The sequence below is a fragment of the Manis pentadactyla genome, chromosome 1 (genome assembly GCF_030020395.1).
Source record: "Manis pentadactyla isolate mManPen7 chromosome 1, mManPen7.hap1, whole genome shotgun sequence".
NCBI lineage: Eukaryota > Metazoa > Chordata > Mammalia > Pholidota > Manidae > Manis > Manis pentadactyla.
Window position 1 is genome coordinate 16,643,133 of NC_080019.1, and position 26,807 is coordinate 16,669,939.

A 26,807-nucleotide genomic window follows, 5' to 3' on the forward strand; every position below is an offset into this window, starting at 1 on the left:
TGAACCAACAGAAAGAGAAATCAGGAAAACAACTCCATTCACAATTGCATCCAAAAAAATAAAATACCTAGGAATAAACCTAACCAAAGAAGAGAAAGACTTATACTCTGAAAACTACAAGTCACTCTTAAGAGAAATTAAAGGGGACACTAACAGATGGAAACTCATCCCATGCTCGTGGCTAGGAAGAATTAATATCGTCAAAATGGCCATCCTGCCCAAAGCAATATACAGATTTGATGCAATCCCTATGAAACTACCAGCAACATTCTTCAATGAACTGGAACAAATAATTCAAAAATTCATATGGAAACACCAAAGACCCCGAATAGCCAAAGCAATCCTGAGAAAGAAGAATAAAGTAGGGGGGATCTCACTCCCCAACTTCAAGCTCTACTATAAAGCCATAGTAATCAAGACAATTTGGTACTGGCACAAGAGCAGAGCCACAGACCAATGGAACAGACTAGAGAATCCAGACATTAACCCAGACATATATGGTCAATTAATATTTGATAAAGGAGCCATGGACATACAATGGCGAAATGACACTCTCTTCAACAGGTGGTGCTGGCAAAACTGGACAGCTACATGTAGGAGAATGAAACTGGACCATTGTCTAACCCCATATACAAAAGTAAACTCAAAATGGATCAAAGACCTGAATGTAAGCCATGAAACCATTAAGCTCTTGGAAGAAAACATAGGCGAAAACCTCTTAGACATAAACATGAGTGACCTCTTCTTGAACATATCTCCCCAGGCAAGGAAAACAACAGCAAAAATGAGTAAGTGGGACTATATTAAGCTGAAAAGCTTCTGTACAGCAAAAGACACCATCAATAGAACAAGAAGGATCCCTACAGTATGGGAGAATATATTTGAAAATGACACATCCGATAAAGGCTTGACGTCCAGAATATATAAGGAGCTCACACGCCTCAACAAACAAAAAACAAATAACCCAATTAAAAAATGGGCAGAGGAACTGAACAGACAGTTCTCCAAAAAAGAAATACAGATGGCCAACAGACACATGAAAAGATGCTCCACATCGCTAATTATCAGAGAAATGCAAATTAAAACTACAATGAGGTATCACCTCACACCAGTAAGGACGGCTGCCATCCAAAAGACAAACAACAACAAATGTTGGCGAGGCTGTGGAGAAAGGGGAACCCTCCTACACTGCTGGTGGGAATGTAAGTTAGTTCAACCATTGTGGAAAGCAGTATGGAGGTACATCAAAATGCTCAAAACAGACTTACCATTTGACCCAGGAATTCCACTCCTAGGAATTTACCCTAAGAACGCAGCAATCAAGTTTGAGAAAGACAGATGCACCCCTATGTTTATTGCAGCACTATTTACAATAGCCAAGAATTGGAAGCAACCTAAATGTCCATCAATAGATGAATGGATAAAGAAGATGTGGTACATATACACAATGGAATACTACTCAGCCATAAGAAAAGGGCAAATCCAACCATTTGCAGCAACATGGATGGAGCTGGAGGGTATTATGCTCAGTGAAACAAGCCAAGCGGAGAAAGAGAAATACCAAATGATTTGACTTATCTGTGGAATATAAGAACAAAGGAAAAACTGAAGGAACAAAACAGCAGCAGAATCACAGAACTCAAGAATGAACTAACAGGTACCAAAGGGAAAGGGACTGGGGAGGATGGGTGGGTAGGGAGGGATAAGGGGGGGAGAGGTAGGGGGGTATTAAGATTAACATACATGGGGGGGTAGGAGAAAAGGGAGGGCTGTACAACACAGAGAAGGCAAGTAGTGATTCTACAACATTTTGCTATGCTGATGGACAGTGACTGTAAAGGGGTGTATAGGGGAGAGCCTAGTAAACATAATATTCGTCATGTAAGTGTAGATTAGTGATACCAAAAACAAAGCAAAAAAAAAAAAAAAAAAAAGGGCAGTTCCTGTGTGGTAACCTCCAACGAGTTCTACACAAGGGTATAAAGGGCATATAAAAGTGTAGGCAAAGGATCTGCTTGTGTTTATACAGAGGATCAAAGCCTAATTGGGCTACCCCGAAAATGAACTAAGATACGATATGAAAAAGAACTTCCAACATCTGCACTCTCTGGAAGACTCATGCCAGAAGATGATCATCAAAAAACCCCAACAAAGATCCACGCACTGCTACAGCTGTAGATGCACTCATCCCACCAGTTCCTGGACTTGCCATGGGAATGAGGAAGGAGATATCTAAGCTGGCCTGTGCATACAGTAAAACAACAAATTTGACTGGATCTATACTGTTGGAACTCAACCAAGAATTTGGAGAAGTGCAAATTGTAGCGCTCCAAAGTCTTACAACTACAGACTATTTACTGTTAAAAGAACATATGGCATGTGAACAGTCCCCAGGAATGGGTTGTTTTAATTTGTCTGATTTCTCTCAGACTGTTCAAGTTCAGTTGGACAATATCCACCATATCATAGATAAGTTTTCACAAATGCCTAAGGTACCTAACTGGTTTTCTTGGTTTCACTGGAGATGGCTGGTAATTACAGATATGCTTTGGTTATGTAACTATACTCCTATTATGTTAATGTGTGTGCGCAATTTAAGTAGTAGCTTAAAACCTATATATGCTGAAGTTACTCTACAAGAAGATATGTCAAAGAAATAATCAATCTTCCCATGTTTTCTTCCGCCTGCTACTTCTATAGCTTTTCTTCTTCCTTCCTAATTACAACCCTTAAATAGAATTCGTGCCTCATATCAAATTTACCGAGTATCATAATTCTTCCAAGTGGTAAAGATACCTCAAGACAAATGCTGGGCATAGAAGCCACAGGGCATAAATATGCAAAGAAGTAAAAAGCTAACCTTTTCAAACAATAAGGCTTCCCTCTCACTTACCAACTTCACATTTCCCTGTATGGCCCCGGAAGATGACTGGTTAGCCAGAGACGGGTAAGATTCCTCAAGGGAGGAACAACCTAAGACAGGCACAGTCGCAGGGGGGCCATCAGGTGAGAAATTGGGGATCAACAGAGGTGAGGCTTAGAACCTCACCCCCCTTGTTCTGAGAGAAATCTTCTGCATACGTGGATGTTTTATTGCCCTGGTCTAGCTTGGATTAACACATAGTCTACAGGCACACACCTGATCATCTACATGTGCTCTCTTACAACACTAAACTATGTTTTCTACCTTTATCTTGTATCTACCTACCACTTCAGCATTTTATTAAAAATAATAATAATAAAGAGAGAAATGTGGTATCCACATATAAATCAAGTATAAAAACCAAATGAGTATTCATATTTGAACTGACTGTTTAGAGTTCATAATGCATGAGCAAAACCGAAAGTTTCTGTGATGACTGCCCTTGTACTGTTCACTATGTAACTTATTCATTATGTAAGAATTTGTTCTACATGTTAACTTGTTTGTTATGCCTCAGAAGATTGGAGACTGACGAAAATTAGGCTTGGGGTGGAATAATGATTGTGCATTGAGCACTGACTCCCCTATACAGAATTTTATTATCGTTAACAACCATTTGATCAATAAATATGAGAGATGCCCTCACAAAAAAAAAAAAAAAAAAAAAAAAAAGGACAGACTTCCAATGGTAAAATAAATAAGTAACCAGAATGTAATGTATAGCATAAGGAATATAGTCAAGATATTGTAACAGCTTGGTAGGGTGATAGCTGGAACCTAGAATTATGTATATAAATGTTCTACCACTGTGTTGTACACTTGAAACTAATGTAATGTAATACTGTGCATCAACTACCCTTCAATAAAAAATAATTATCTAAAAAAAAAGAAGAATGAACCTTCAATAAGTTTTGAATAATGAAAAAAATATTTTTCAATATAAAGCTATTTTTATGTTTGAATTTATAAACTCTCTTTTTAAGCAACACTTACAACTTGGTAGTTGCTGTGTGATGCTTACCTAATTAATTAACGTTCTTGAGCTTCCTCATTTGCAAAATGGAGTAATACCTGACATGGTGTATAAAATGAGACACATGTGAAATGCTTACCACACAGCTGAAAATAAACCCATGTGAAAACCCTTTGTATGTAAAGAGACAAGTGTTTCTAATAGTTGGGGTGAGGGAGGAACAAAGCAGGTGAATTCTCTGAAAGTGGCTGCAAAACCTTGTGCATATGTGCCAATGTGCACTTTACTTGGAAAGGGTCCACAGTTTTTTATCAGATTCTCAAAGGAGTCCATGAATCCAAGTTTACAAGCCCCTCTTTACAGAAGCCTTTTGCTTTCTCTGTCCCAGATGTGGATAAAATGAAAGGTCCTGTGGCCACGATTCTCACCTGGCCTGGTTGGCTAGCTCAGTGCACAGGTGTAAGCAATACGTTATTATTGACTCTATATAAAGAGCCCTGCCCAGTGCTCTGGGCAATATGGTGGCAGGGCTGCACGGCTGCAGGAGAACAGAGCAGAGGCTGGAGTGGTGGCAGCGCTGAAGACAGAGGCCCAGAGGCAGAGACCAGCTTGCTGCATGCAGACTCGCTCTGAGTGGACGGGATTTTATTGATTGACCTGCCACCATGGAAATAAAGCTGGATATAACCCTTTCTTCCCAAGAATGTTTTACTGTCATTTCTTTGGTCACATTGAATCCATAGTGAACGTGCCCGGGGCTGAAACCCACTGGCAGACCCACAGAGTTTGTAAAATTTGACTGTAAACTCTAGATATAAGTTAAATTTAAATTACTCAATAACAACAACAAAGAAATTCAATTAAAAGCTTGGTCATGGTAAGACATATATTCTTTTGCTTCTTTGTTCTTTTAAAGTAAACAAACTTAAATTCATTTGGCTCAAATTATTCCCCAACCTTGCCAATAATAAAAGCGAATACCCAAACTCAAAACAATAGTTGAAAAACCTAAACAAAAACACAGTAACACCAACATCCCTCCCCCAAAAAACAATACCAGGGAAACCTTAGCCAATAATTCAAGTCCTATTACTTACATAATACAGTAACAATTGTTCCTTCTTTGGAGTTTTTCATATTACTTCATTCCCTCATTCTGACTCAAAGTTAACAACCTTCACTTCAAACAGCTATTATGTATATTTTTAAGTTGTGTAATAAAAAGATTGTATGGTGTTACAGAAGGGACCCTAAACAAGGAATCTGGGAAACTGGGTTTATGGTCCTGTTCTCTCACCAACTGACTCTTAAGACAGCTGAACCTCAGCATTCTTTGATTCTATATCCAAACATGCACTCCCAAAGTAAACAACTAAGATCCTGCTATCCTAAAACTGCCCTTTATTACTAAAGCAGAAACTTACCAAAGGGAGGTTCACCTGACAGGAGATTTGATTCTAGGTCTAATGGGAAAATACACTTAGAACAAACCTTTGAATTACATAAAGTTCTGTCCCCACCATCAGCACTCTCAAGGCAGATATATTCAGAGCAGAGCTTCCAGTTGAGGCCATTTGAAAGTTTAGCTTAACATTAATAAAAACACAAGGTATCTGGCTCCTTTCCTTAAGGTGAGCAGCACTTACAAGAAAATTAACAAAGTGTAGACAGACAAAAACACACAAAACAGAAAAGAGCAGTTTGGTGTATCTTGATGGGGTAAACCCTTACTTTGTATTTCATTAAAAACTACTTGCTATGGAAAAGGCAGCTTAAATTAATCAAATTTTATTTTCCCAACTGCCTTTTCCAAAACAAGTATTTTTCAATGGAATACAAAACAAGGCTTTATATACCAAGATATTCCTATGCTGAACAGACATCCCTCTTCAAAATAAACTACAGACATTAAGCACTTATGTCTGCCAAGTACACCTCTCTGAATGGATTACTGTAAGAGCTGAGCACTACACACAAAAGGCAACTCAGCAGGGCAAGAGGTTTTCTGAAAGGCTGTGATGACTAATATTTCAGGACTGGAATATGACAGTTATTAAAGGAAACAGGGGAAGTGTTCTTAGTGCCTCATCCCATGTCTCTTCCACAGGAACCACTGCAAACAGCACTCAAGGCTGAATTCTAGTCTCTGGCCTTAATTATCTTTTGCATTTTCCCTCCATGTGACATGACGTATTATGTGAAGGAAAGAAATCTATCAGTAATTCACTTGTTGAAGGTCAGACATAGAGCACATATTATTGAAATGATAAAAAAGGAGCAAAAAGAAACCCATGGGTCTCCTTGAAGACAATGCCCCTGGACCCAGAAAACAGTATGGCTTACAGAAAAGACCAGAATGAGACATGTCAGTACATGTGCTGAACACTTTCATCCAGGTGGAAAACACGCTCACCTAGCAAGTGACTCATACCCTCCCTATGTGATTTCAACATCAACTGTGGTTTTCCAAATGCCACACCTGCAAACAGCTCTTCCAAGCAAAGGCAAACGAGGCCATCTGGGAGAAGCCAACAAGAGGCCTTACTTACCATGCCAGTGTTTCAGATTTCATAATCACACATCTTAAGTTAAAGTACAAAGATTTCAATCTCAAATTCAAATATTTTGTAGCTTTACTAGGGACTAATTACAAGGGGCAAAAGTTTGAACCCACAATTTCCTATTTGTGCAAGTACAACTTGAGAGTTATTTGTTAGTCTCAATTCTTTCTGTTCTTAAAACAGTTTACCTGTTTGGAGGAGCATAAACACAAACTTTCAGATGGCAATTTTGCATATCTATCAAAAATTAAAACATGCATGTATCCTTTGATCCACAAGATGCATTTTGAGGAATCTATCCCATGAAATTTTTGGATGCAAACATAAAAATTTTCATTTACTGCAGCATTTTTATAAAGGTGAAAAATAATGTGCTGATTAACGTATGGGATACCACAGAAAAGAATGAGCTGGACCCATCTGTACTGCCAAGTAAAGAACTCCAAGACCTTTGTTCAGTGAAAAAAATAAGTTACAAAACAACAGGCATAGCACACGTATACTTATGCTGTCAAGAAAATTGTGTGTGTGTAACTACACAGAAAATGGTCTAAAGGATTCATGCCAAACAGGTGAGAGAGTCTACCGTCTGTGGAAGGAGAGTAGATCAATGTGTGTGGCTGGGGTGGGCATGAAGGAGAGGGCAGTCTTAAAAAAGGACTCTCACTTTCTATTAAATATACACCTGTATTATTTGAACATTTACATCATACATGTAAAATACTTGTTCTTTAGAAAAAGAAAGATGCAGTGTCAAGTTTTAGCTAAAAATTTGAGATCTCTAGAATCTCTGACAGAAGATGCTGGAATAGTAAAAGAAATAAAGGTAGTCAACATCTTTCACAGACCATAACTGCAAGGGAATAGAGAAAAATGTGGGCAGCATCAATCAAGTGAAAATGAGTATGACAGTGTTTCCACAAATGAACAGGCATCATTCAGAGAACTAAGAATTTGTATCTTAGAACTTTAAGAATATAAAAGACACTGAAATCAGCAGGATTAAAGAAATACAATCATCTCAAATGTCTCTTTGAAATGCAGTTTTAACAACAAATTTTATTACTTTGGTACAAAATGTATATGGGTGTGCTCTTTGGATTTAGAGAACCAGCATATATAAAAAACCTAACGGTATGAGGTGTCTACTCTTACCTGAACATTTTCTTCTGTAACCTGAATTTCTGCAGTGTAAACATAATCAATTAGCATCCGCAGGGTCCAGCCATCTACCTCTTTTATTCGAACTTTCTTGGCTCGGCTCTCACTCATCTCACCTAAAACACAAAGGAGTGAGAGTGACACTACAGCAACACTGCTGTGGAACACGAGCGCCAAGAAACACTTGACCCATTTTCTTACCAGTCACTGTATTCAGCAGGTCACATTATCAGCCACTCTTCTGCAGGCCTAAAACATTCCCCTACTTACCCTCCAGGCTTATCTGAGCAAACCATAAAATGTACTTTTGCAACTCACTGGTACCTGAAAATCACGTCACCACAATGAGCATGCCACATGTCCAATCGCATGAACTACAGTACTTGTGGAATGACAGATTCAGTATCTGATGCTACCCGTTATTTTTTCAAACAGTTCACTCTATTTCTGTATTTCTGCTCACAATTAGAAGAGTCACAATGTCGCGGTCTCTGGCAACAGCATCCAGCAGCCTGCAATGGGCATTCCTGCGCTCAACAGAGGTCCTGCCCTCACTGAGGAGGACACAACCCTCGTGCAGGAAACAGAACACTAATCACATAAGATGCTGAGGGAATGGAAGGCAAGGGGAGGATCAGGAAAGGTTAGTAACAAGGCTGTTACAGAGACCTCCCAGCCTAAGTCCTGTTCCTGTTCATCATCTGCGGTAACTTCGTCCTGAAGTCATTTCCATACTAGCATTTATTACTGAAGCCAGACACCCTTCTACATCACTGCTTGCTTAACAGTGGTACAAGGCCTCCCTCCTAATACCTACTGAATGAATTAACCATTCAGGGATCATAAATAAGATCCTCTCTTGTGGAAAGAAAACAGGGAAGCAGAAAAGAGAAGGGGACTCAGGGAGAGTAAGAAGCAGGTTTGATCACCCATGTGTGAACAACATAAAATGACCCATGATATAGGACACATAAGCAATCAAATGTGGGGACGACTTCACTTAGAAATGACAAGGGCAATCTACAAATAGTGTTGAGTGCTATGGGACACCTTAGCTGTAAGGTTCAGTTTTAGAGTCCATTAGGTTTTAAAGATAAAAGCAGCATGAAAAAAATGCTGCCATCCCTCACCTTTGTCCTAATCCAGCATCTCCTGTTAGAAAAACACAATGGCCTCAAGATTTCTTGAAAGTTCATTTCTTTTTCAGATATAGTACACCCTCAGTGACCACAGACTATCAGAAGAGCCCATGGGAATCCAAATTACACAAAATTCCTTAGCAAACGCAAACCCTGGGAGGAGGGCAGTAATACTGATGTACTCTTAATGACATGCTTCCCTGGAGACTGTGACAAGATCTCCGAAAGAAGTTCCTAGAGCTAAAACATCTCAAAACCTACATGCTACTCCCCAGGGGACAAAGCATCCATTGGTATTAAAGGGAGGGAGAAGAGCTAGTAAGAGGGGTATGTGCCCAAATAGCAGGGAAATAAGCGCTGGGCTAAGCATCTGCTGCCTTGGCACTTTTTTTTTTCTCAAAGAAAATGGAGTAGTACAGAGTCTAAGAAAATGAAAATGTAATTCTTCATCTTTGGGAATTCCCACTTGGACTTTAGACAAAAGCCACATCTAATTCGTCTGTAGGGCCCTTGCAATGTGTGAAGCCCTGCAGGACCAGGGCCACACAAGCATAAAGCTATGTACTTAATTCTCAATGACTGAATTCACCCTTCAGGACTTAGGCATGACTGACTTAGCTTAGACAAAAACAAGTATGACATTCATGTACTTATATGACTGAAAAGTAGTCCACTACCAAGCAGTTTTCAATATTACAGTTTTTAAGGTATTGCTCTAAAATGAACTTTGCTAATTCATATATTTCTTATATATCATTTTAATATTTACTTCTCTCCCTAGAAAATTGTATCTACTTTCAACAAATTCAATCTCTATCACATACTCCTTTAGAAACATTTTAATCTTTATTTTTCATATTAGTTTACAAAAACAGAAAACAAAAACAGCTTGTCACAGACTACACTAATAGTTCAAAAATTTCAGCAACTAAGAATCAAAACACAAACTAAAGAGAGTTGTAAAAGCTATCTAGATCTAATTCTAGTTGCTATTTATTACCTTAGTTACTGCCCTATGCTCTTTATAGAGGAACTCTTTAAACAGTATGGTTTTGGGAGATTTATTTTTGATAATGCATTTTCAAAAAACATCCAGTGATACTTTACAGTTTACCTTAATAATTTTTAACTTCCCATGATTTACCTCCAGATTAGTGTTTTGCTTCTGTGTTTTGATCATGTAGAACTCCAAAGCTGTCTGCTTTGACTGTCCCCTCCTCTTCCTTACCCACCCATCCCATCAATCACCAAAACTTGCAGAATTAACCTCAGATAGAGCTCAACAACCTCTCCATCCCATCTGCCACTGCCCAGCCAACACAGCTCAGCAACCTCCTAATTCTCCCCCTGCCTCCAGCAGACTCCACAGACCTGGCCACGGCACTCGAAAGCCTTCAGCTGCTCCCACCCCTGCTTCACTGTTCTGCCCCCGCTCTCTCCCACTTCTAGTCTTAAAATATATTGGAAAGGAACTTTCCGTAGTTTTCCACACACCAAGCAATTTCCCACCCTGACACCTCTGTTGAGCCTAGTCCTCTGTCTACCCATACCCTCACCACCCAGGAGATCCCCACACATCCGCAGGATTCAGCTGGAACCTCTCCAGGTAGCCTTATTGTTGGGGCCCAAGGATGGGTTAGGTTCTCACCCTGAGTAGTACATCTGGGCAACTCCTGCAAACCTGCTTTGGCATAGCACCTACTTCTCACCTGGCTTCTTGAGCTCACTGAGAGCCGAGATGATGGTTTTCTTACCTGTGTATCCTACATGGCTGACATACAATAAAAACCCAGTGAATACTGGCTGAATGGATGTCCATGTACAATTTTAAGTGTAGCACCTTTATTAACATAGTTAATAACACTTAAATTAGTCTTTAACCTGGGTATTCTAACTATGAAAGTTTTTGGTCAACAAACATTTCTTAAATATCCACTATAAATGCCAGCCAAGATAGGCACTTTCACCAGTGAACACTACACCATCTCTACTTTATTTGAGAAAAAAAAATATGAAGTCCTCCAAATTGTAAGAGCTTACAGACAATGTGTGCAAAGCTATGAACTTTCACTCAGGACTCCTAAAGCCCAGCACAAACTGTTGACTTTATTTATCCATTCTGAAGTTCTAAAAAGTGAATAGGTTTAAGAGGGCAAACCCTACAACCCATTTTTAAAAAATCCTACGATTCTAATTTCAGTTATTGTTCAGCATATAAAAATATCTTGAAAAAATATATGTAAGTGTAATACAGAAGCTTTTACTATGCTGAAACCCTAAGATGTAAATGATAAATTTACAGCTCCACTTAATGAATAACCTGTATGCCATTACTTTTTAAGTTCCATTTGCCATCCCAACCATTATTGCTCTTTTGTTCACTATCAGTCTTGGGTTACAAAGAAGCTCCAGACACACAGATATTTCATTCTGGCAGCTGATCTGGAATGCCCCTGCCAGCCACTTTCTAGGGCAGTCGTGGGACATAATTCCCCAATTCCATAACTAATCTAAGACAAGCATGGTTAAATGCATTTCCCCGCCAGTTCTGGTCTAGCCTGAGTAACTTCTGAAAAAGGATTCCTAGCTCCTGGAGAGACAAACAACCCTCCTCCTTCCTCAAGATGTTGGGTCCCCTCTGGTAGGCACCTTGCATTCAGGACTGCAGGGTGGAGAGATGGAAGGAAGTGGATCCCTGATGAAATTCCCAAGCTGTGCCTGGAGCCCAGCCTACTTCACATTAGGAGAGACTACATTTCCTTACAGTTTAAAACAGTTTAAGTGGAGTTTTTTGCTTTGTGCAGACTGAAGCATTCTAACTTATGCTCTTTCGTGCAACACCTTATCAGTCAGTGATATCAGAAATTATCTTTTTTTTAAATGTCTACTCTCTGTCTATCCTTTCCTCCTCTTCCCAGTAAGAACCATGGGAACAGGGGCTTGTCTGTCTTGCTCATCCCTGTGGTCTCCAAGACCTAGGATAATATCTAGATGCTCAATAAATATACCTAGATGAATGCAATCACAAATCTTTGACAAAAATAACCATACACACAACTTTTTAAAATTCTCACTTCTTAATCATTCAAATGATCTAGTTTTTCCTATTCTAATTTACCTTAATAAATCATGTTCAGTATGACAAATCAAAAAAAGAATAGAAATAAAAATTCAATACTTTCCACTGGATTTCAGATATCTTAGCCTATGGCACCAAATAAGCATCAAATGTGTTTGTAAGAGAAACAGCATTTTAGATGCCACACTGATGCCAAACAATTTAAAAACACAAGAACTCAATTTGATATTTTCTTTCTGAAGTAACAACCTGACAGTGCTCTAAATAGGCCCATACTTCATGGTAAAAAACCTATGACTGGACCCCAAAATTACTTTTCACCTCCCTTCTTTACCCAGATACTTGGAACAACGAGTAACAGATGTCTTTTTTAGGTGATAGAATGAAAAATTCAACTACAATTTGTGGGAGGTTAAAAGCAAGGGCCAAAAAAGAGCATCTGCATACATTTCCTAATAGGTGAGTCACAACAAAATGAAAGAAGAGCAAGCAACACCCTGTACCACTGCCAGCACCCCTGATCACCCAGTGAGCCAGAGGGTATAAACCCATGGCGTATGGTGGAGTGGCAGCATGCAAAGGTCAGCTTGTTGGCCTCACTGCATTTTTATTATGAAGTTTATCAGGGCCTCAGAAGAAGAAAACAGACAAAGAAGCAGTAGACTCATATTCTGGCAAATCATCAATGAATACACATATGCTAAACCACCTAGACCAACTACCCATGTCTTCTCTACCCAATTCCTACCAAAGCACTGACACTTCAGTGGATTCAACAGTAAAAAGATACAAAGATTGTCAAAAAGGTAAACAGCAACTGTTGCTGAAGAACACCACTAGTCATCAGGGAAACGCAAATCAAAACCACATATAAGAGGTGCCATTTCACACCCATTAGAATCACCACAGTAAAAAGGGAGGAGAGTAACAAGTATCGACAAGGCTGTGGAGGAATGGTAGGCAGCCCTAGTATATTGCAGGCAGGAGTAAGAATGATGCACTCCCATGAGAAACAAAAATATATGTCCACACAGAGAACTGCATATGAATGTCCATAGCAGCATTATTTAAAATAGCCAAAAATTAGAAAAAAAAACAAATGCCCATCAGCTGGTGAATGATATAGTCAAAATATGGCAAATTCATGCAATGGTATCTATTTAACAATAAAAAGGAACAAGTTGATGATAGGGAGTATTACATGGATAAGCCTCAGAACTATTATGTGGCAATACAAATGTTCTAAAATTGATTTATGGTGATGGCCATACCACTTAGTTAATATACTAAAAAATCACTGAACACTACACTTGAAAGGAGTAAATTTTATGACATAAAATATGCCTCAGGAAAATTTAAAAAACACAAGTATGGTGTTCATTTTATATGTGCCATAAATTAACATGGTATCTCTATTTTGCACCTACTTTGGCACACAACAGTCTGAAATTCGATCAAGTATAGAAGGTATATTCTCAAGTAGAGAGGCTGAACTGCAAGAAGTAGTAACCCCCTGCTAGCTGAACTGAGATACACTAGGAATATTTATAGAATCCGAATGTCCTCAGGGCCTCATTCCATCATTAGGCAAAATTCACATATTCATGAATTGCATGTCAACTAAAACACAAAGAGCTGAGAACCATTAGACAAAAAAAAAAGGGAAACTGAAATGTAGTTGAGACTAGAAAGTAAACAGAATAGAAAGATAAAGTCCTAAGATTCCTTGCCTCTTCTCCTAGCATCCCTGTCTCTTGATACTAAGACTTGGAGACTGGAGATGTAGCCTTCTGGGAGAAAGGAAATTAACCCTCATCTTATAGTTTTAAGTTATTCACTGTATTTTTGTAACTGTGGAAAATAAAACTTTTATCAAAAAAATCTAGTCTTAAGCTTTCTCAATTTTCTATTCTTACAGAATATAAAGGCATTGAGGATTCAGAACAAAAAGAAATAAAGATGATTAACTATAATTACTGCCAAAATTAATTATGCATTTTCTATGTGCCAACTAAAGGGCTAAGAAATTCACATATATGATCCCATTCAATCTTTACAACAATCCAGGAAGCGGTTAATATTATGACCCCCATTTTCCAGTGGGAAAACGGAAGTACAAATGACAAAGTGAGTTTCCCACAGGTCCAGCAATGCAGAAGAGAAGCAGGAACAGGCCATGTGAGGGACGACCACTCACAGGGCACAGCTCTCTGCTAGGGAATTCCTAAGTGAGGTCCAACACATTCTGGACCAAACCCTCCTATTACAAGCCTAGAGACAGTTTAGAAAGTTGTCCAGGAGTAATGTGTCAGACGTCAAGTACAAGACTCAAGTGAAACCCAGGACATGAAGATTCAGAGTCCCACTTAGTTAGCATCAACTTTTCAAATCAGCATCAGCTAAAGCCATCGTCCCAAATCACTTCCCAAGCGTGGCTCACAGCCCCTCTGCTATCCTTCCTACATTCTTGATTGACTCTGTTCAGGAACAGCAAGACTGCAATAGGCCAAGAAGTGAGGGGCCTCCAGACTCCTCTCTCTATACTGAAACACTAAGCCCATTCTCTCCACATGGCCTTCCGCCCAAGTCTGTGTAAACCCTCCCTGTCTGGTAGGTCCAGAAAATGTCAGATGCCCTTCTGCCAGTACTACCACACAGCCTCAGCATCTGTATCACCACTTTGGGAACATAGACCTTCCACACACAACATCTAACACTTACATGTTTTGTATTTCCTGAAGTATCTACCTAGCAAAATATTAGGCATAGGAAATACTTAATAGTTTCTTAAGTATGGATAGCTTTGTATATGTGCTTTGTTGTATAACTACTTTATATTTATAAGTATTCTATTTGTCCTACAATATTCTAAGATAATAAGCTCACTGTTGGAACAGATAGTAACTTCATTTCTTTGTACAGTATTATGTTAAAAAAAATTAAAAAGAAAAGAATGATAAGGACCTCAAATGTTGCAAGTGTAAATTACATTTTTTCCGGAAGTACTAAAATTATTGTACATCTTTTTATGCCTAAATATCCAACTTATTTTCATGTATTTTTGTATCAATGGACACTAAACAAATATTTTTGTTCACTGAAAATACTCAAAGAAGTAAATGTGAAAATCATTTGAAAAAAATGTCAGCTAGTAAAAGCACTTTTCTTTTGCCAAAATAATAAGGCACCAAAAGCTGTTACAAATGGCAGGAAAGTAAACTAAGACAATATATGTAAATATAAATGTAGAGAGGGGGAACTGTGCATAAATCTGTGAGTATGTGTATGCAATGTACACACATCCACAACATGACTGCAAAAATGAAAAACAAAGATGAAGAGGAATTTGAAACAAAGAGCATCTTCCTCCATTACAATGCTTAATTTCATAAAAGTAAAATGTTAATAAAGAAAAAAAAGCCCAGAAATGTATACATTTAAAACACACCCATAACTAAAACATTTCATACCTGTAAACATGGCGTGAAAATAAGGACTACAGGCAGCCAGCACCACTCTATGAGCAGAGATTTCCATGTCTTCAGCCACAATTGTGACATCGCACAGCAAATTTTGACTGTTTAGAAGCAGAAAAAATTTTAATGATACTAATAATAAATGTACTGAATATCCTATGCAAAAATACTATAGTAAAAGCCCACTTTTCTGAAGTTGAGACCAACTTTAAAAACAGCCATCCTCTAGGACAGCATTCCTAGACATGAAGCACATGAAAACAGTGGTGACAAAGGCCCATAGGCCCTCACTCAGGATCTTACCTTTGTTTAAAGGAAAAATCTTCCCAAACTTGATTACTGATTTCTGAACCTGAAGAAATTATTAGTAGTTAACTGTCAATGGATTGTGAAAGGAGAGATCATTTGAATTAAGACAGCATCAGCAGAAGTGGCAGATAGTAGTCTGACATTAAGATAAAGAAAATAAAACATGTCGAAAAATAAATTAGGACAAAGTATGAAAAAAAAAGGTATTTAAAATGACTCTGGGTCATCAAGCAAACATATTATACTCAACTACATCTGTTGCTTAAAAGGCATACAGATATTTGAAGCTTAATCAGAACATTTTCCCAATGCAAAGTGTCTCATTCTTCAAGGCCAGAAAATATTACCACATATAAAATGTAAAAGCATTTTGTTACCTTAAAATAAATCACTACTCAGCAAACATAACTATACCCCCAATTCTAAAATATCCCTTTAAAAGCATTCAAAACCATTTGGTGAACACTTTTTACAGTTTATACAAGCTACCAGATGAGACAAAGTAAGAATGTCATTGAATACCTTTTTGGAAATAGGCTGTTGACACTTATTTAGAAGAAAGAGGACTCCAGGTACAAAACTGAACTTACTGGTAGTCATGTCATTCGTGACTGAAATAGGTGTGGTGAAACCAAAACTCTTTTCTGCATCTCAGATATCCAAGCATTGAATATCTAGCATACATAGATCACACTCCCCACCCCAGCCCTGCCCCTTCCACTATTCTGCCTATTTCCCACAGGGTAGCCTGCCTGCTTCTGTGATTTTCTGGTAGCTCACAGGCAACATTTTCACATGAATTTAACCAAGTCCATGAAGTTTTCCATTCTTCTGCACTCCCTAAAATTTGTTCCTGTGGAGTTCACACCAAAAGTTTTTGGAGATCCTATTGGCATCTATTTTCTCTCCAATCGAGGATTAACTAGGAAAAATAAGCACCACCCACCTCTAATCTCATTCCAAATATCTTAGTGTCAGGGCCTCATTGACTATGCCCTTGCACTGCCCTGTGGCTCAAGTACAGATCGTGGGTGGTGCAGATTCAAAGGCTAAGGGCACTGTATGAGACATCAGGCAGGTCCCACATTAGGGTCCTAAATGGTCACATCATGTCACTCATCTGTGAATACTCCAGATCACTACTAATTTGTGATTCCTCCAGTGTGGAAAACTGACAAAGTCTACCATCTGCTCTGAGAAAAGAAAACCATTCTGTGATTCTAAGAAACCCATGGGCTGCACAAACAAGCGGGGTGGGGGTGAGGGGGTGGGGGGAATCGGAGGTGCCTTCAGGATGGCTCCACACAGGAGCTTTACCCGCAATGCACTGTCTCACTTAGATCCCTTCTTCACCTTATGACTCTATCGTTACGATTTTTACCCCAAAAGGCATAGCTAGGGAAGCCAAGGTTGAAGAGAACAGCCAGTCTCATGTCCCCTGTAGTGGAAATGCCAAGATTCAGATCCATGGAGTCTAGCTCTACAGCCTCTTAACCACTGCACAGAAACACCTAAAGCTGTGTGCTTTTAAGACCTGTTCAAACTTAAATAAAACAGGGACAGATGGCCAGTTATAAATGACACCAATTTATTATCTGATTGACTATACACTGGAAACTACTTTTTAAAACTCCACATATGGTTTATAAAAGTCCAAATTTCAGGGGGGTTTTAGTACTACTTCTACAAGCGTATTTAGAAAACTCAAATCCACAAAGCACTGCAAGATCGCCTCTGTCCTTAAGGTTTAGCTGAGAGGACAGACAGTGCGAAGATTGCAGGGTGAAGCGGAAAGTGCCTTTGTAAAGGGGCTATGGGAACGGAGGCACATCACAACAGACTGGGGTCAGAAATGGGTTCCTACAGCTACTGACCTGGCACTGGGTTCTGGAAACAAGTAAGCACTGGCTGGACACAAAAGGAGCAAGAACTCCAGACTGAACAGTGTGTGTTGCTGGCAAAGGCCTGAGGCAGCACAGCACAAATGGGACCTGGGCATGAGGAGAAGAGGAACAGGGTGAGCTGATGAGAGGAGGGATAGGACGGGGGTCAGGAGATGCACCCATGCTCTCAACAACAGGGTCATCCAGTTCTTCCTCCTTGGACAACTCAGAACAGAAGTCCAGTGCATCCTTATACCTGTTTCCCTTTTGTCATAAACCTAGTGCTCTAGTTTCAGGATGGAACTTCAGTGGAGTTACACTTGAACATGAATACCTCAAATTATATAATTAATTATATTCACCTTCAATTATAATTACTCACTGATCCAAACCTTCTAGCACAACACCTGGTGGCTGTCACTTGTGCAATTAGCTCAGCCTTTCTGGTTTATTAGCTGATGTTAGTTAACTAATGAAGTACAAACAATGCCAACCTTGTATGTGGACATTATCCAGGTTAGGTCACATGGAGTCTAAAGGCCATATTCCAAATCACATTCCAAATACTTAGTGTCAGTGTGCAATTTTCCAATCTTTTTGTCTCTAGCAATAAATTATAAACAGCACTCAATGATTAGAGAAATCTGACCAGTTTTCTTATCTTTCAGCCAGTGTGTGTCTACTGAGTCTGCCCCTACCTCTTTCCAAATGTGCGTGTTCACAGGAAACTGAATGACTTCGGAGTGAGAAGAGGGCTACAAATGAAAAGTCTGGCAATAAAAATAAGAGAAACTTGTTTTAGCAGACCATACCCAGAGTCTACATGGTACATTTCTGAGTTTATGTTCCTATTATTTGAAGTATAATGAGGGAATGGACTACAGAAGGAAAAGCCTTTCAGAAAATAAGATAATGTTGCTATTTAGCAAATTGAGCATTCATTCAGTCACTCATCAAATACCCAGAGGGCGGCTGTGCACCAAGCACTCCATCCATTACACAATGAACACGATAATGTCTGTGAAGTTTCCCTGTTTCCAGCAAGAAATTTCCAGTACAGCAGGCAAATAGACAAGCTAACAGGTAACTACAAAGCGAACCTATGGCTGTTCAGATGGGATGTATGTGTGATGTCTGGGAACACAAAAGAGAGGCCCAGCCCAACTTAAAGAAGCTTTGCAAAGGAAGTCGCTTCTAAGTTCAAATTTGGAGGAAGATCAGTTACACAGGCCACATATAAAACTCGAATGGCACAGAAAGATGAAAGGCACCCCATCTCCCAAATGAGATATCATGAAAACTGGTCCTTCTCAGGAAAATTGAAAATTAATGAAACATGCCTAAAGATAATGATATCCTTTGGTTTTCTGATATAAAATGAATGAATTCTTAAGACTAGAGAAACCTATCACTGCTATGTGAATATCTTCTTATAGGACAGTGTGCCATCAGGCTGAGGTATGAAAAATAATTAGGAGTCACATGAAACAAGAATTTACTTTCTAACGGAAGTGGGGGTGATGGAGAGTTTACATGCACCCGTCCACCTTTCTTCCTCGGGTGCCAGAGAAAATCTGGAGGCACTTCCTGCCAAGTGGAGTAATCAGGAATCGGAGTAACAGTCCAGGTACCAGGCTGGTGAGATGGGCTGTTAGCCAGTCCGTGAGGCAAAAACAAACCAGAGCTTGGGGAGGTGCCTAAAGTCATCTTTGAACAGCATCAGGTGTTAGGACAAAGGAAGAAGAGCAAGACATAAAAAGAAACTTAGCAAGAGGTCAGAAGCTGAGGAAACTAAGAACTAGTCAGGAGCAGATGTTGCACCAGATGCGGGGCTGCTGTTCAGGGCTGGTATCACCAAGTGTGACTTCTCAGCAGGGAGAGGTGGAAGGGGGGACCAGCTGTCTTAAAGGTGAAAGGCTTCCTGATTGCAGACTTAAATTAGTCATACTTAGTCAAGCCTCCTGTAACTGACAATTTCATTTAACAGACAAGGGAGTTGCACTCTGGCTAAAACATCAACAAATCTCCAAGAGAGACAGAACTCCATGGCAAGTGAACTGCCCTTTCTTTTCCTTTCTTGGTTTGAGTTTTAATTTGAATTTCTGTGGCAGTGAAGCACAAGGAAAACCTAGATGCTAGATTTAATAAGATTCACCACCGCAGTAAGTCCTTAGAAATGGATCCACACCTGCTGAGATCTTCAAACTGGAAGCCTGAAGCGGACAGTCAACTAGGAAAGTCATAGGGGACCTACCATGGACACTGACTGGGACACTGCTTTAAACTGTTTAACAGGTCTCAGAATAACTCTAACGGGTCTGTCTTTGTAATTTCAGAGAAACTATCGTGCTTCTGAGACAGAACTGAGACAACAGAAAGACAGTGAAAAATGACAAAATGGAACCATAAGAAGACAAGGGGGAAAGCATGTTACTGAGTGTCTGGAGAGGAGAGAAATGACATCTCTAGGTTCACAGCCTTGCAAGAACATTTGGTCACAGCTGAGAAGATAAAAATAATAATTAGAAATAAAGTGAAAGAAAATACTAGGGACAGAGAAAAGGGCAGGGAGGGGGTAGAAGAGACATGAAAAGAGTTTTGGGGACAGGAATGCCAAGGGGCTCTCCGAGTGTGGGGGTGAAAACCTGACCACAGGGTGGGAAGTGTAGGCTATGTACAGAGGAAATGTCCTCATTGAAATTTTTTTTTATTTGGTGAAAAAAATCATGAGATAGACTTTCTTAGCTGTAACAATTTAAAGAAAAAAAGCCAAAGTATAATGTTCTGATGTCTGATTCAGAGGATGCTGAAGGGAACTCTGAAGCAGCACTGTCTTACCATGTAGGGATTCAACAGCATGGAAAAAGGGGGAGGAGATAAACTGGATTAGTGAACTCACTTATTACTATCTATTTTTCACATTCCTTGAAATGGTTAATGGTTCTAGCCACACTCAACAGGCACCACTTAAAGAGATCAATCACAAGTGCTTAACACCTTAGAAGGCTACCAGTTAAGTTGAGGCTGTAGCTTCACAATACCTCTTACACTTTCTAAGTAAACAAGCTTGTTTCATTTGGGGGCTCCTCCCAGTGGCTCAGTCCTTCAAGGAATGTTTTGTATTCTACTCTAGGACAACTGAGAACAGAAGAACCTGACATCTTACTATTTGAAAAATACTATTTGAGTGATTGCAAATTCATATCCTATGTAATTTCCTAAAATCTCTTTTAAAAACAGTGAAATAAAGCACTGAAGAGAAAGACAGATTCCCTTTAAGTCTGTTAATGCACCTGACATCTAAGCAACAAAGTACAAATTACCAAAGAGCAGTAACTCAAGTTTTTCGTAGATGCACAGCAGATAATCAAATCCTAGGAATAATCTGGATCTATGATGGCTCAAAGTCCTGGGGGAGAACCCAATAAGCAGCTCTTTAAGAGACAGCGTCAGGCTCTTTTGCTTAAATTATCTTCTGGAATGTAAAAACCACTGTTCCAATTGAGCAACTAAATATTTACAGTTATATGTAATAAACAGGTAGGGGTTTGGATTGCTTCCTATCATTTATTTTTACTAGAACCTACAACTCCTAAATATAACTTAAGGATCAAAATCATCTTCCTTCCAAACAAATAACAGTTTGGTCCCACTAATATTGACATTTTTAAACTCCAAGACAATTTTATCCCAGATCCTAGAAAACAGACGTTTTTTTGTTTTAAATTTATTTTAAAGGCAAAATGCTACCTTTTGACATTTCCTTTTCTGATTATCTCAAAACCTCAGTACGATGTTCTCAACAAACTTGTCTGGGATTTAGTCTGCTTGTCTTCTCCACAAACCCCATACCATGTGCACATAAGCCCTCTGTAAAGGTCTATTGGTTTGATTTTGAAAATGTTAGTGTTTTGAAAAACTCCTACTGCCACCAACTCATGTTTGGGAAATTTACAGAGCCGGCTCTCCTGGCAGAGGTGGGCTGCAGTACCAGACGGGCCTTTCGTGCACGGCCAGGTTGTTCCTCCAACACCATCCATCCCACAGTGCCTTTCCCTTTTCCAAAACGCTCTCTGATTCCCACTGCCCACAGAATTAAATCTAAGTCCTCCTGCCATTTCAGCCTCCCCCAGTTTTGTCCTCCTTGCGCTTTCCGGCCTTCCTTATAGGCCCCCAGCAGGAACTCTGTCCAGCAGTGATGTCTATGCCTCCTTGGCTTATGCAACCGCTCAGAGCAGGGATTGCTTTTCCTTTAGTCTTCCGTGAGCCCTGCTACATGCCATCAGCTCAGTCAACACCACTCCTGGGGACCTGTGCGGACCCCTCCTGTGTGTGGCCCTCAGAACTCACATTCTGCACATTCTCTGCTGCCCCATCCTCTTCTCTCACACCCCCTGCTGCAGTCCAGACACTCCAAGGGTAAGGGCCAAGTCTGATACTGTTTGGACTCCCACACAGCCTTCTGGGCACAAGAGCTGATTTCAAAGGAGAACCAGGTGCTTACAAATACTTGAATACATTGTTTAGAAGTGACTGCAGAGCTTCTAAGCAGAGTAATTTTAAGGCACTGAATCTCATATTGGGCTGGCACAAAGAGCTATATCTGGGCCTCCTGTCTAAAAAAAAAAAACTAACGAAAATGTAACATTTCTCTTCTGTAAGCTACATTAATTTATAGAACTTTAAACCTCACAAAACCCCCGTCCTCCCACTCCCCCAAACACACCTCACGCCAACTATAATTGGAAGAAAGGTGATGTTTACTCCTAAAATTTCACTTCCACTAGCTAAAGACTCATAAAAAAATATGAAAAGCTCTAAGCACAGCTTTTCTTCTACCAATTAGGGGTGAGAGCCCAAGGGCAGAGCGGCAAGAACAAGGAAGTTCTCCCTTCCCAGAAGTCCGGAAACCATGCTCAACCACCCTTTCCTGGCACCAGGAAGCTGATGCAAGAGCAGGGAGTAATAGAGTTAAGGTTGCACAGGAGTAGGCCTCTTCAGAGATTTTTTTTTTAATTACTCAAATGGGCTCTAAGGAGTGAAAGAGAAGAAAATAACATTAAAAAAATAAAAAGGTTCTGATGAACCCCAAAGCAAGTTCATGTTTTAAAGCACTGTCTGTCAGCGACTACCAACAGCATTCTGGCTACAGACCTGGAAGCCAACACTCTCCGGCTATTCAGAGGACATTCTTTATTCTGAAAAATAGCATCAACTACTAGCCTGGTGACAACTGGCTCCTGAATTGGTGAGATACAAAGAGCAAGAAGGTCCTATTTCACAGCCATATAGTTCACACCCAAAATGGGACAACAGGTGACAAGGGGTAGAGCTAAATAATCCCTGGACAAGACAAGGAAACTCATGATGTGCGGGTAAGCAGGAAACATCTCATAGGTCCGGAGACCCACAGAGCAGGAATGAACCTTAGACTTATGCTTTCCATTCCCCTCATTTCAGAGTGAAGGCTCGAGAGGCCAGAGTCTGTCCCAAACCTTGGGTCATTCACTCAGGGGAAATAAGGCTTGGCGTGCCTCACCGCTGCAGTTTAGGGAGTGAAGCCTGGGTCAACAGAGACCCACTAACACACCATCAGCAGAAGGCCACACTGCCACGCCTCACAGGAGTGCAGAAAGGAAATGCCAAGCAGCCTGTTAGAAGTCAGTCTTTCTAGACTTTTCAAAGAAAAAGAAAAGCCATTAAAGATCTCAGTCTTAAGATAACCAGACTATTTTTCTTACTTGTCTTTCAGTTCCACTTCATAACCACCACATTTTGCAACTCTAATTTAAACTACTTTTGCAAGGGGATCAAAACAAACAGCACAGCCGGACTTGCTGGATTGTCCCAGCTACGTGTTCTCCCAAGGACTAAATGGGAGCCCATGTACTGTAAATGAGTGCAGGGCCAGGAAGCAAATCAAATATGCTTTATGTAGTTTAGCTTTCTCCTGTCCCTCTCCAGTCCATTCTCCACCCAGCAGCCAGTGTGCTCTTATCAAAATACAAATATGACCATGCCTCAACCTTGCTTAAAACTCTCCAATGGCTTCTTCCTGTGACAACTCCTGATAAATGTGTATGGTTCTACTGTGTTGGCCTCTCCTCCTCCTTGCTGGGACTCTTGGCAATCTGCACTCCCACCACCCCTCAGTTCCTGTAAGAGGCCAGCTCCCTCCCACAGGAGTTGGGCAGTGTGTCCCCTCTGCATCACAACTGGTCTCTGACCTCTCCCACCCTATCCTGCCTTACCTCTATTTGCTTTCAGATCTCAGCACAATTACTCCTACCTTCTCAACAAAGCCTTCCCTGACCACTGTTACCCATCTTTATAGCACCAGCCAGCCTTTCTCTGTACACTGACTGCCCTTAAAATCTACAGTAAATTAATGTGTGTGACTCTGATTAATGCCTGCTTCCTGCATTCAACTGTAAGCCTCATGTGTATGCTTACCAAAGTATTTCTAGCACCCAGCAGATAAATACCTATTGAATCTGTAATTTAAGTAAAGAAGCAAATAATAAAGGATAAGGATGGGTTTTCAGGAAAACATGACACACAGGGGTAAAGGAAAGTTTAAGTCACTCCCTTGTTAAGGGCCAAAGATTTTAAATGCATGTGGACTACTTTCACAAAGGCAACAATGGGAAAAATATATGCCTTTGCTAAGTGCCAAGAAAACAAAACCAAGCCTGTTAACACATACATTAGTCTTTTACTTAAAGAGAAAAAGCGCTACTCATTTTTCAATCAACTTTTTAAATAACCCTTTTCCTTGCAAATACTTTTAATACAGCTGAGAACTGCTTTTGTAATATGCAGGTCACCAGTCATCAAAATTACTACATGTATGATGACTATCCCCCACCCCCACTGGAAAGAGAGTTACATTTTTCTCTAAAGTTTTTTTTCCATATTCTTTGTGATAAGCGAGAAACCCTAGACCAGCCCTATTCAACAGAAATACAAGTCATAACTTTTTAGTGATCACATTAAAAATATAAAAAGAAACAAGTGAAATTAACTTCAATGATACATTCTATTAACCCAAAATATCCAATATTATCATTTCAAAAATGTAACCAGCATAGCCGTATGTGGCTAGTGGCTACCATAGCGGACAGAGCAGTCTTATACCATTCACACTTCTGATAAATTATTTGCTCTCTTTCTCCCTTTAAAAAGCCTGCAGAAAAAGCTTTTAAAGTTTTCTGTATCAAATAAAAAAACAATGAAGGGTCAGGAGTACATTCACTATCAATAACTAAAAAATAAAGGGAGGAGACCCAATGCTACATGCATTTCAATATAATGATACCTTCTTAACTCATTCATGACTTTAAAAGCTTTCTTCATATGCCACGGATTCACTGTCACTGGGCAGTGTTTCTCAGTATTGTCGTCTTTTGAATCGAGAGGCTTCTGGTGACCCTGCTTTGTGCACCTGTACATAAAGAAAAAGAACCAAAAAAAAAAAAAAAACCAAACACAGAGAAAGACCTTATTAAAGATAACGTAGTTCAGGTACATCAGGCTTCTAGAGATAAACGAATGCCCCAAGACTCATTTAGAGGTTGTTTCACAGTACATCCCACGTGAGACTAAGACACAATTCAGAACACTTTCTGATGGTCACTTTACGATTTTAACAAAGAGGTGGCTAACTACACTCCTGGTGCCAACACTAACAAAGATGTGCACAGAGGATGCAGTCAAAGTGGTTCAGCAGATACTGCCGAACAAAAATGCTGAGACTCTTCTCTGTTGGAAATTAACCTGCTTCTACAGTTGCTGTACTCATACATTACATACAAACCGAGACAGGATCCTATTTTATCCAAACTTCTGAAACACAGAATCTGACATGAATTTCACTCTCTACTTGGGAGGTAATTTACTCCACATATTTTGGGCTTGCTTTAACAGGAGATTACTTGGGTTGCCAAAGTGTACTATCTGGCAGCCAGTTTACCTGCAATATTTGTTACTCTTCACAACTCTGTGAGCTAATTACTGTTATCCCCATTTAACAGATGAAGAGACTGAGGCAAAAAAAAAAAACAATGCAGGTAATCTGGCAAATGATAGTAAGAGTACAGCCAGCCTCACTTTCAAGCCCATTTCTTTGAACTAATGTTCAATAACATTTCCTACATTAGGAAATGGATATTTAATTTCATATTTAAATTTACAATTTTTAAGAGCACAAAGTTATGTTAGTATTGCTTTTTAAATTATTATTTCAAGATTTGGGGACCAAAATATTAACAAATAAAATCAGGGTACCATGGGGAGGAGGGGGAATTCACTGGAAACAAGGGAACTTTTTGGGCAGATGGTTGCACAACTGCAGCAATGTACTAAAAATCAATGAATTGTACAATTATAATGAGTGGATTTTACAGCATGTAAATTATACTTCAATAAAGCTATTAAAAAAAATCGGGATACCAAATTGAGCCTAAAAAAAATACTTGTACATATGCCACACAAACAACAGGTAAACACCACTATCTACTGCTGCATTGCTCTTCAGTGAAACCTCTTCCTTCAATGACCCATTTCTGAAAGGCTGATGCGTTTTTTAAATATTATCTTTCATTAACACATTAGCACATTTTTTGAGTGCCAACTATGCACCAAGCACTCTATGGAGACATGAAATATGCTAATGCAGAAAACAAAGGTCCCTGTCCTCACAGAGCCTGGGGTGCAGAAGGAATGGGATGGCAATAGCACATAGATCATCAGTAGAGTAGGTGGTGTGCCAGAAAATGGTGAGAGAGATGGAAAAAAGAAAAGGGGCTGGGGAAAGAGCCAGGAGTAGGCAAGGTGCACCTCGCAGTGTTCAACAGGTAACCAGAGCAGGCTGAACTGAGGTTTGAACCAGAACTAGGAGGTGAGATAATGTCGGGAAGGAAGGAACAGCTACAGCAAAGGCCAGGATGTGCCTGGTGTGTTCCTGGAGCTGCGAGACCGGGGCTGGGCTTGGGGTGAAGGGAGTACAGATCAGGTAGGGACCTGCAAGACTGGCTTCTACCCTGAGTGAAGTGGGAGGCACTGTAGAAGAGTGACACAATCCAACTTAAGTTTTCAAATGATTGCTTTTGCTTGAGAGTAGTCTAAATGGGTCAAAGATGAAAGGAGAGAAACTATTCAGAATAGGAAGGCAGATGACAGTGGCTCAGAGCAGGGTGACAGTGGTGGAGGCAGAAGCAGTGATGAGAAGTGGCTGGTTCTGGGTATATTTTATTTATTTATTTTTTTTCTGGGTGTATTTTGAAGGCTGTGCCAACAAGGTAT

At 39.8% G+C, this 26,807-nt stretch overlaps 1 protein-coding gene across 4 annotated transcripts in view; it reads right to left on the reverse strand.

The window, feature by feature from the left end:
- The window catches only part of KLHL2 (kelch like family member 2), a 104,250-nt gene that overhangs the window by 67,528 nt on the left and 9,915 nt on the right, over positions 1 to 26,807 (reverse strand). Inside the window, exons 2-5 of one of the 4 annotated variants that reach the window (XM_057491198.1) lie at positions 24,823 to 24,948; positions 17,496 to 17,612; positions 15,307 to 15,413; positions 7,613 to 7,734 (exon numbers count right to left, since the gene is read on the reverse strand). In XM_057491198.1, the coding sequence (XP_057347181.1) occupies positions 7,613 to 7,734; positions 15,307 to 15,413; positions 17,496 to 17,612; positions 24,823 to 24,948 (472 nt within the window). Of the gene's footprint in view, positions 1 to 7,612; positions 7,735 to 15,306; positions 15,414 to 17,495; positions 17,613 to 18,202; positions 18,284 to 24,822; positions 24,949 to 26,807 lie in introns of those variants that run through there. The other 3 variants (XM_036889175.2, XM_036889179.2, XM_036889180.2) reach the window with 3 other exon arrangements.